At 40.2% G+C, this 11,654-nt stretch overlaps 2 protein-coding genes across 2 annotated transcripts; both read right to left on the bottom strand.

Moving 5' to 3' along the window:
* Positions 1–213: 213 nt before the first annotated feature.
* LOC140948380 (uncharacterized) lies at positions 214–1,440 on the bottom strand. Its single transcript, XM_073397615.1, has one exon. The coding sequence runs from the start codon at positions 1,043–1,045 to the stop codon at positions 449–451; it is 597 nt and encodes a 198-aa protein (XP_073253716.1). The 5' UTR covers positions 1,046–1,440; the 3' UTR covers positions 214–448.
* Positions 1,441–2,895: 1,455 nt separating this feature from the next.
* LOC140948170 (uncharacterized) lies at positions 2,896–4,863 on the bottom strand. Its single transcript, XM_073397392.1, has one exon. It carries the CDS (start codon positions 4,644–4,646, stop codon positions 3,921–3,923), a length of 726 nt encoding a protein of 241 aa, XP_073253493.1. The 5' UTR covers positions 4,647–4,863; the 3' UTR covers positions 2,896–3,920.
* Between the last annotated feature and the right edge of the window lie 6,791 nt (positions 4,864–11,654).

The following is an 11,654-nucleotide window of genomic DNA, read 5'->3' as shown; positions in this document are numbered from 1 at the left end:
ATTTATACTGCGATAGATAAACACTGAAGCCAAGTCTCAATGGCTTTGGAATTTCCAAATCTATTCGAAAAGGTGAATTTTCTTTCCCACTTTTCATCGTTATTTTCAAATGTAAAGTTGCTGCAAGCGACGAAAGAAACAGAATCGCAGAAAGAACGAGCACAATCGTCATCATTAAGGCTAAAACAAGATGAACCTGTTAGGCATTTTTTTTTCAAGAAAATAGCGGTTTAAAACTAGTATAAAAACGCACTAGCTGTGGTTTATAAGTAATATTTGGTAAAGAAATGTTAGCGACTCCAAAAATAAGTTATGAACAATACATCTATTTCTATTTCTTTTGAATTGTTCCGACAGTTACATTTACGGAGTGGTAAATTTTGAGGCTACAGTTCTGAAGGAAAACGCGCAAACAACAAGTTCCACCATGGAGAATGAAGTTTGAAGTTTATAATACTGGGTTGGATAAACACTGAAGCCAAGTCTCAATGGCATTGAAATTTGCAAATCTACCCGAAAAGGTCGATTTTCTTTCCCACTTTTCATCGTCATTTTCAAATGTAAAGTTGCTGCAAGCGACGGAAGAAACAGAGTCGCAGAAAGAACGAGCACAATCGTCATCATTAAGGCTAAAACAAGATGAACTTGTTGGGCTGCTAATACAACTCCGATGTATCGCTATGGTATTTGACGAAGCATAAAGCCCTGTCTCTTCGCTCTTGCTGCCGTATTTCCTATGAAATGTTTTGTCCTTTTGATAAACTTGTGTCTGTGGAGTTCTTGTAACGCTTTGTCCAACTAAAGCCATATTTGTTGTGTTTATAGTATCACTTTGCCTGCGAGCTATTCTCTGCTTTAGGATTCCAATAGCATCGGTATCACTGAATGATTTCGAGGGCCTCTTGCCGATCAATGCAGCCGGTCTTGTACTGCTACAAAGATGTCTTGAATAATCCAAAGAACGCGTTTTCTTGTGTTGAATATGTGTCCAACCACTCCCTTGAAAAGAAGCTTTTGCATTCGTCCTTCCATGACTTTTTTCCATCCTTTAGCTTATAAGCTAAAGAACTGAATCGAAAGAGACTGAGCAGCAAAGGTATTAGTATCACCACTGAGTGCGACAAAGTACAATGCAGCGTGTGTGCAACATGTTTTTCTCTTTATATTGTACATCTTGTACGTCATGCGAAGTTCCAATCGCCTTTGGCATCGGTCTGGTGGCTTCGCTCAATAGATTTCCTCTTGCACTGTTGCAGCCAACAAATTGATAAACAGCCGAACAAAAAGGTTTCGAAAGAGCAACATAACAAAACGACGTCAGTGCATAGCAAACTGAACAATTACGTTGTAGCCTAAGGCTTCGTCGTGGGATAGGGAGGGTGGGGGTATGAAATTTACGAACTCGACAACCAATTTCCTTCCAACTTCCTATACCGACCGGATATGTTAAAATGGTCTATTTAAAATTTTCGTAACTTCATAAAAACAGAAAAAAAAAAATATACCGTGGCTGGTTATCAGACAAGAAAGCAAGCAAGTAAACGATGAAAGGAAAGCATAATACTCGCAGTTCCGATGCTAAGTGTCGGCCGACGACCGGTGGAACAAGAAGGTAACCCCTCTACGGCGTATTCCCAGGCCTTCTCGGACCGCTCGGAATAGGGACCTATTTAGTCAGTGAATTGTTGTTTCCGGTCCTTTCGGTCGGATGAAATGCTTCCTAGCACTTAGATCTTAAGGAAAATTTGTTTGCAAATGATGAACTAAAAAGGGATGTTTCCTTTTATGGCAGACTCATGACATTACCCAATCGAAAGGACCAAAAGGCTCACTGACTTTGCCTAGGCCCGGCCCTGGGGTAAGTCAGTGAATCGTAACGTGAAACGCAAAACGTGATATCGAAACGTCATGAATGTAAAACGTGATAGTCAAGTGTCAGCCGACCCTCCAATCCAAAGTACACATGATCCGAATTGTTTCATTCGGAAGGTGAATTTACTCGAGCGAGAACTGCGAATGGTGTTCAAAGAGTTTCCTCCAATTCACTGATGACTACTGGTTAAAAACTTACTGAGCTCTATTCGGTTAACAGTTATCCGGCTTCAACCATTTTACATCAGCAATCTCTTTAAGGGGTGCGAGCATCAGCTGATTCTAAAATTGTAGTCAATTTCCAACAATCAACATTTCCCGACCCCCCAAGTGGTATCAGATTAAACGGAAATTCCACAAAAATTGTTTCGCTTTATATCGGCCAGCAAATTCGTGATATGCAGGGTGTGTGAAAGAAGTGTTGCGATCATTGGGACTCCTGAACAAGAACTCAGTGCTAATTGTATCCATACCTTAGTTTTTTGTCGCTTAATCATAACCGTGTATATTCTTGAATGCAGGTTCCTTCCAAAAATGTATCCAACTTCCACTTAATCAATTGATGGAATAATAGGGCTGTCCAATCTGCTTGCACTGCCTGCACTATTAAGTTTTACTCCATTGTCTCATTTCCGGACTCAATATCAAGACTTCTCAGTCTGTTTGTATGAGGCCTCTGGAAGCTTATAAGCTTGGCTGTAAATCTTTAGTACTCTTCGCCCCCCTCCCCTTTTTTCCGTCTTTTTTCAACTAATCAGTCATTTGCATTTGCCTGAAGCCGCAATTAACGCTTGTAGAACACCGCCATCGCAGTCGCGAGCCGGCAAGAGGGAGTCCCTTTTAGTGCATCCTACAGAACAGAGAACGACTCAAAGACATGCACATATATTGTTTTATAGATTTTTTTCACATTATTTCCAACAGTTTCCACGAAGTCCCATGAATTCGTTGCTTTTGTTGTGACGGTAAACCCCATCTATCCTTTTAGGGCAGAGATCTCACATGGTACTAACATCAATGTATAACACATTAAATTTATCTGGATTTACCAATGTTTGTTCCAGACTCGGGTCTTATTAAAATAGCGTCCTCACTAGTGAAAAACGTGACCAGGTTCATTTGAATGGGGGTATCCCACACGAGTAACCAAATTATTCACGTGTTTAGGGTCATTTAACGCAACTATATTTTACATACCCTTGAACTTATTTACTTCGGGTTGCTGAGCTCAGAAACAATTAACATAATCATGATAGTGTTGTTAGGATTCATTACTGTTCCTAAAAATCTCTAAAATTTTATAAAGTGCATCTTTAGGTAAATGGATTTGGCTGACAAACTCTTTCCCTATTTTTCAGGGACTAAAATCTGTATTTTTTCTTGTCCACCTCTCAGTGGTCTTCGCGTAGTTAAAAATAGACACTTAAACCTATATTTAGAATGATACTACCAAGGACAGAAGACCTGCATGTGCATGGAAGGTGAAACGAATTCCTTTGATCAGAAAACTTTGCACAAATCTCTTAGAGTACTGGTGCGATATTGAGTGTGTTTATTGATCGTATTAGTATACTAATGGCAATGTATCTAAATTGTATTTGCCGACATAGAAAAGAAAGGAACGGAAACCCTGCCATTACACGGTTGAATTGTGAGGCAACTTAAGTGCCTTCCTTCCGCCCTTAGTCTTGCTAATGATGGAACAGGAAAATTTGCAAACGATATCATGTCTTTGAGAACACACTAACGACCCCAAATTTCAAGTACCAATCTACTTCTCGCGTATGAACAAACAGTGATTAGGTGTACAGAAAGAAACGACCAAAATCCTTATCCAACAAATTTTGTTTCTGACAAAGTTATCAAGCAGTCTCTCTTTTTTCTTCAGATTTATTCGCCGCTCGACGCGAGAAACGAGGGCGGCAGTCGACGGACCACAGAAAAAAGAGAGACTGCTCGTAGTCTAGCAATCTCTGAGAACATGTTTTTACATTCTTTGGTAGTTTCTGCACTGATAGAACTATCTCATGAATAGTACGTAACCCAGTTCAAAAGTTTTGCGTCCATTGGCGTGAATTAGATTTCTTGCTTATTAAAGGACCAGATTTGACTCGGGGAATTGAAGTAGAGCTGGACGACCAAGTCGGCGATAGATAACCATTTTGATTACTAGGAACGGACTTATTGTTCGGAAATTCCGGCGGGTCTGTCTGATCCACCTTCAACACAGGTAGGCTTACTCGTCTTCGCCTTCCTGAATGTCCTTCGCGAACGGCATCACTACCTTGTGCCTCGGCCTCAAACATCCATCCATTAAATTCCGTTTTTGCTAATGGCGTAGTTGATTGCTTCTGGTTGCTCCCTGTTGCTTCTTTTGTAAACACAGGCATGTATGCATCCAAGTCGACTTCTCGTTTTGCCAATTCAATGCGCCCTCCACCTTCAAGAAACTGGGGTGGCCTCGTCGGTAACCGAGTGGGAAGGGAGATTTTTCTCCTGCGATTTAACCCAACAAAAGTATTGCTTGCTGTAGATTCATTCTGAGTAAGCTGTGAATCATTGAAGGCTGGTTCTTTGCTCGGATCAGACGCATTCCTCGCTACAATGTAGCCAGAGGCTGAATTTGTTCGTGCTCGAGTTGTTGCGTTAAAGCTACAGTCTCCGGCAACGTTATAATTTACATCTCTTTTCCCTTCCTCATATCGTTCAACAGAGTTATCTACTGTGGAAGTTTGTTCCAAACCGTACAGCGAGTTAATCTGTTTTGCGCTCATTTCAATCTGTTGTTTAACATGCCTCTGAAACAAAGATCATTTCTTCTCGTCACGGATAACTGTTCTTTTCAGAACAAAAAAATTGCCTCCAGCTGTTTAGCTATTTAACAGACTTCTTAGCGTCTAATTAAGACAAAGTGGCGTTGAGTTCTCTAAAATGTAGATGAATAGCTTTTATACTCCTGCTGTGAAAGTATTACCCCAATTTATGTAACCAAAGAAAGATAATACAGCGAAACAGCAGCGCGGCTAGGAAAATGGAATGATTTCCTCGCAGGTAAAGCTTTAACGAATTTTTAGGCTATGGAAACTATATTGTCAACAAAAAGATGACGACGTATAATAAAGTTACAATATTTTATCTTAAAAAAAATACGTTACTTTCAAAGTCGGAGTTCCGAAGTCAATCTGAATGTATAGTTTACCACATTTATTCTTAATACTAATCACACATGTATAATCTGAACTTCGTTATGAAGGGAATGAAAAGGGCTAACTCTTGGTAATAAAAAAGGCATTTAATGTGAATCCTGGACGAATGGTGGGTGCGCTAGGATTTAGAGCCCTTGATTTGTCATGCGTTAACAAGATTTTATTCATGGAAGGTCATGGAAACTTTACATCAATTGTCCTTTTTAATCAAGTGGTTAGCAGCCATGCAAATCTTTTCAATATTGGAACAAAAGAGTGTTTTTGCATAAGAAAAAGTTCAACTCCCACAGGACTGGTTTGGAACACCAACATGGCCGCTGTTTCATTAGGGAGCTTAAGCAACGACGACAGCGACGGCAACGAGAACGGCAAAAAAGCAATTGGTTTAGATTGGTAAAATAACAACTTTGCACGTGTATCACGCTTTTTTCTACAATTCGTAGCCGTCGTTGCTCGATCCGCGAGTAAAACGTGAAGATGCCTACACGTTTTTGTCGAGGACGGGGACACAGGACGAAAGCTTCCTTTTTCTTTTCCTAAACTTTGATACAGTCCTTCAGAATTAAACTCCGAAAAAATTGCCAACGTTTGACGAATTAAACAAGCTGGAATAAGTTCGATAAAGTTTGAGGCAGCGCAGATTCTTGTTTTAAGACACCCACATGGCGGGTGTGACGTCATGTGAAAACGCTCTATATAAATCTTCTGTGCTGTTTCAAGTCTTCTAAGTCTCAAATTATGCTGCATGGCTCAGTTTCATTCTGAAGCGTGGTTTTCATTTGCTCGTCGGAATCGAATTAATCGCCATTGTCGTCTCAAAATGTGTTCACTCGATCAAGATCTACAATAGCTTGCTATCATATAAAAACATCTCTGATGTGATGCGGAACGATCGGACGATCCCGATTGCCTGGATGAGAACTTTGGGGCTATGTTCACCCTATAAAGGTTAGCTTTTCGGGGCGCCGGTATAGTGTGCACACCTATCCGATATATAACTCTACTCGACGCGGCGAAGCTTCTCTCCGCCACAGAAATCGCGCCGCCACAACCGTTCTCGTATGTGAACAGAAGCCTTATTCGTTATGATTTTCGTGGCGGCACAAAAGCTATCCGGTATAGTGTGCATACCTATCCGATATATAACTCAACACGACACGGCGACGCTTCGCTCCGTCACAGAAATCACGCCGCCACAACCGTTCTTGTATGTGAACAGAAGCCTTATTCGTTATGATTTTCGTGGCGGCACAAAAGCTATCCGGTATAGTGTGCACACTTATCCGATATATAACTCTACTCGACGCGGCGAAGCTTCGCTCGGTCACAAAAATCGCGCCGCCACAACCGTTCTTGTATGTGAATAGAAGGCCTTATTCGTTATGATTTTCGTGGCGGCACCAAAGCTATCCGGTATAGTGTGCACACTTATCCGATATATAACTCTACTCGACGCGGCGAAGCTTCGCTCGGTCACAAAAATCGCGCCGCCACAACCGTTCTTGTATGTGAATAGAAGGCCTTATTCGTTATGATTTTCGTGACGGCACAAAAGCTATCCGGTATAGTGTGCACACTTATCCGATATATAACTCTACTCGACGCGGCGAAGCTTCGCTCGGTCACAGAAATCGCGCCGCCACAACCGTTCTTGTATGTGAATAGAAGGCCTTATTCGTTATGATTTTCGTGACGGCACAAAAGCTATCCGGTAAAGTGTGCACACCTATCCGATATATAACTGTTTCCTTGGCGTGGCATACCTTCGCTCCGTCACAGAAATCGCGCCACCATCGAGTATGATTTTTGTGGCGGTGCAAAAGCGATCCGATATATAACTCTTTACGGACGGCGAGCGGTTGTACAGGCAAATTAAGTAACAAAATTAATTTTTTGTCTGCTTATCGTCACATTCATGGGACTTGGGTGCCACACAAATGAACTCTTGTTACAGTACTTAAAGCCGCCGCATAGCAAGTTCGGTTACCCAAGATGGTGTCCGCGCGCTGGTTGTTAATTGTTTGGGCTTTTACGGTTGTCACTCACTTTTGTTGTTTCAGTGCAGTTACCTTTCTACATTCTGCAAAAAGCACTGCAAATACCGTTACAAGACAGTGATAACCAGGGAATTTATAATGAATTTGGCACTAGTGAACTTTCTAGTTGTAAATAGGGTAATTGTGTTGTCCATTTACTTGTTTGTTGCACAGTCATTTTCTGCTAAAATGAGCATAATTAGAAAAAAAAACATTGGCTAATGCATACGGAAAAAATTACTCTTAATAACAATAGAGTAAAATGAAATAATCAAAAGTTTCCTATAATGTTACAAGTATTGTCTGCTGTTTATAGATAATTATGTTACTATGTAATGCACATTAAGATTCATGAAAGAAACATCGTTAACTAAACTGCAAGCAAATAGCTCTTGTCTAAATCTGTTTTTCCCTTCTCAAAACATCAAGAAGATGTTGTTTATCATTCATTCAAAATATTTCGCCGTTTCTCTTTGGCTCAAATCCCCCGGCTAATTCTTCATAACAAGCCGGCTGGTGTTGACCAAATTTGTAGATGCAAGTAACATACCATCGATTCAACGGTATCTTTGCCTGGAAACGCGGCAGCTAGGACAAAGTAAACTAAAAAAACTGGCTTTCATAGCTATCTGAAAACAAAATAGCTGAGTTTCTGACTAAAACTGAAAGGAATAAATTTCCAATATGGCGGCGAGAAGCCGCTGGGCTGAGGTTGGGTTGGACACAATAAGCTTTTTTCACACTTTTGTAGTCAGTGGAAAAAAAAAAACATATTGCAGCTTAAAGTGTAATATTTTAAGGTTTAGCTTAAAAAAGGTTAAAAGTATCCGCTACTTTCGGTAATCTAATCTTCCAGAGAACTAGAATGGTGAAAATTTTGGTTCTCCAGGAATTAGCGCAACAGAATATGGAAAAAAAATAGATTAATAAGTAAATAAATAGATATTACAATAAAAAAGAGACGATGAATAAATAAGGGTCGTTTTCCTACTGGTATCTGCATGTAATCAAACACAGTTTCTTCACACCATTTTCTCAGTTTCAAGGCACTTTTCCCTTGTTTCCTGCCGGAGTTTGCACGTTTTACTTAGCCATTTTTTGAAAATCTGGGAGAACAGAGCGCACTCTGTTTCAGTTGCAGAGAAACAAGATGTTGCTATTCCACTTCGCTAAGCCAGCGTTGGATACTGTCTTGTTTTGCATAATAAGCCTGTATCCTGTCATCTCTTGTCGCGGCAGGGATGTCAGTGCTCGTGCACCTAATGGTAGAAACGGAATCACAGTGCGACCTCGAACTGCAACTCATTCCTGAATCGTCTCTGCTTAACGTTGGTTTCCAAGGATCCTCTAAAGGTAAAACATGAACCACGTTGCTTATGTCATGACCGAGGAAATCAACGCCTGCTTTTTCATCTGCCTTAGTGCTATGAATCGCTTTTTTGGTACCTCTGATTGAAGTGGAATGATTCCGAAAACCTTTCGCCTCAAGGGTAAAAACCGAAGGCACGAAGATCCCCGAAGATGTCCCGATTTTCTTTTGTTGAAACGTCAAGCTATTTGGCAACGAGCTTCTTCTCTCAAGACGAGATTTCCACAGATTGTAGGATGGAACTTCCGAATTATCAGAATCCAATGGTCTCTTTTCACGATGAAACGACAAACCATTCAAACTGTTTACCCCGAGTTCTGGTGTAGATTCCCTCCTTAAAAAGATACAAAGCCTTGGGTCGTCTTGATAACTGTCACCCGTAAAGTTTCTTGATACGCCTGGCTTATGCACCCTGGTTTTGGGTTTATTTTTACTTGCATCCATTTATAAATATCTTTGCCTTTGACAACTAGCACGCCACTCCCGAACACTGAACGCGTTTCTCTTCCGCTCTCAAGTCAAAACATTAGATGGCAAAAAGGTCGATCCCATTCACAGCTACTTAAAGTGATCTGCAGCGTAAAGCAGAAATTTCAATCACGTACTTTAATAAACTTGTCGGAATCGGAAGCTTATTTGCATTTAGCACTTTTCAGTTCATCTTGTCCCAAAGTACCCGCAGATTAGAAGGATTAGTGTCCTATAAATAAAACACGTTCCATTCACGTTTTACAGGATACACCGCCATTATGCCATCCAGTGCTTGCAAACACCTAACCCTTCTTTATTCAAAACACAAAATGTCTTTGTAGCTTTTGATAAGTCTGCCATCTAGCACTGTTCGTTTGGTCCAAGGCTAAGCAAACTAAGCGACATGAATTAGACAGCACGATTTATCAACTTTTGTTGCCAAATCCTTCAAGCAAATAAACAGGCGCAAAACGAGAACTGCTAATTAAAAGTAGTTTCAATATTGCTCAATCGACATGTTAATAACAACGTTACGACTGGCGACAAGGTCTCCTATACAGACATTTACCCCGCACTGATACCAAAAACGCCTCGCGAACAAGCAGAAAAAAACTCCGGTCATTGTTTCATCCTACAAAAGACTTACTGAACAAATCTTTGTTGAAGGCGGCTTCCAAAAATAATGGAAGGATAAAACTAATAAATAGTGCTCTATTTTTAGACTATTGGCTATTAATCCAGATAAATTTGCCATAAAGAAGACTCTAGTCAAGGACATTCATTGTAAGATATTACCCTTAATCTGTACCATTTCAGTGTTAGGTGATTTTGTTTGCCAAGAAACTCGACAGTAACTTGGCACATTGTTCCGTAAAACATTCAATCATTCATTAATTCAACAGCCAGGAACATCTTGCTTCGGAAAAAACAAACAAAATACTGTCCCGTTTGTTTTTATGCTTATTAATGTTTTTCCGAGAAACAAAGGAAGCTTTCATCTTATCGGGAGCATCCTTAACCCTCTAAGCCCCAATACTGACATCCCAATTCTCCAGATTGATCCTCATACACTTCCTTAGAGAAAAATTGAGAGAATTCGATAGCAGATCAAAGCAGTTTCCCTTAGACGATTATTTGATTTATTCTCATATTAACCTTTTGTCTATTGATACTGTTATGAGAAAACATATGTTGGTCACTCTTGGGACTAAGTAAAAGGTCTTAAATTCACTGAATCTTTAGTTACTTGCAGGGATACAGAAAACTTGAAATACCGAGCAAGGACTCCGCGGGTCAAACAAAGCAACAACAAAAAAGTGCTTTGTTGTGGTAATGGGCGCGCATTTTTTTTTTTGCTATCAAAATGAAAACCCGCAAGGCAATATGACCGGTTTTGTAAAGTTCCGCTTCATTAAGTTTGGCCGTTTGACCGAAAAGGCGATTTTAATTACTAAGGTTAAATGTGAAGTACAGCTTTTGACATGGGCTTAAAACGTTTTCATCAAAATGAAAAATATTGAGCAGTGCTCTCGTACAAAGTCAATAAGAGAGGCAAGGATATTAAAGGACGCCCTGCCTTATTAACCACCGCATAACGAACTCAGGGTGTGGGTCAAAATTTTTTATCACTGTTAGCACTGATAAGGAACAGTCTATCACCAGTTTTGTTTTGCCGGAGAAAAAAAAAATCGCAGATCTTGCTGGGTGGTAACATTGGTACAAATTTAGCAATTTAGCTGTTCAGTACAACAGCTCGCCTCTTTGTGTTTCTTCAAACAAACTCCTGATTCATGAAGCGAAGAAATGTAGGGCTTATTATGTAAACTTGCGGTGGAAGCCGGTGATTTTCTCACACTAACAACGTTAACGTTTTTGCGTCGACCGATCACTTTAAGGTGGTTTAACTCTTTAAGCCCCATTAGAGACCAGCATCCAGCTAGTCCTAAAAACAACACAGTCTGATTAAACAAACAGGTCATGAGAATGAATTAAATGATCACTAAAGATGGAATATACTGATGGTTGAACAACTTCTCTCAAGCAGTTCCATAAGAAACGTATGAAGAATTGTGTTGAGAAAATACTGTTAAGGATATTGGGATTGGGGTATTGTTGCGGATATTGGGTTGCGGATATTGAACGTCTAGTGCCTTCGCTCCAAAAAATGATCCGAACGTAGCGAAATCAGTGAGCCATTCCCAGCTTTAGCAATGTTAAACGAAGTTGCTAACTCAAGCTGGGAAGATTTTCTTTACTCAAATACTGAGACCGTCACTTGAAGTGTTTGCTCAAGCTTACTAGCTTACTACCAGCATTTAAACTTTGCAGATCCGCGGGCCCTTGGGCCGAGAGCGGCGACGTCCAAGGACCTCATCCCTTGGTGTCCACGCTTGGAAAATCGATCACGCTTGTAACCTTATTTCCAATTCATGAAAAAGAGCGCATACATCCGCACTTTCATATGGTATAATGGTTTTCAGTACTTCACAAACAGACGACTTAACTTTTGTTTTGTTTTTGCCTCCCTTTGATGCCTTGATGGTCTCTCTTTAATCAGTATGCCGTCGCCTCTCATCAATTTCACTAGAATCAGTTGACCAACGTCATCAACTTTAATCAGTTTTACACTTGATAAAAAAAATGATTCTCATATTTTGCCAGCAACGCACAATTCAGTAATACAAATAAATTAACAATTCT

Source organism: Porites lutea, chromosome 9 (assembly GCF_958299795.1).
Source record: "Porites lutea chromosome 9, jaPorLute2.1, whole genome shotgun sequence".
Classification (NCBI taxonomy): Eukaryota; Metazoa; Cnidaria; class Anthozoa; order Scleractinia; family Poritidae; genus Porites; species Porites lutea.
This window is presented reverse-complemented; position numbering and strand designations above follow the sequence as displayed.

Coding starts and splice junctions, on each gene's coding strand:
- LOC140948380 (XM_073397615.1), bottom strand. CDS start 1,045: ATGGAAAAAAGTCATGGAAGGACGAATGCAAAAGCTTCTTTTCAAGGG.
- LOC140948170 (XM_073397392.1), bottom strand. CDS start 4,646: ATGAGCGCAAAACAGATTAACTCGCTGTACGGTTTGGAACAAACTTCC.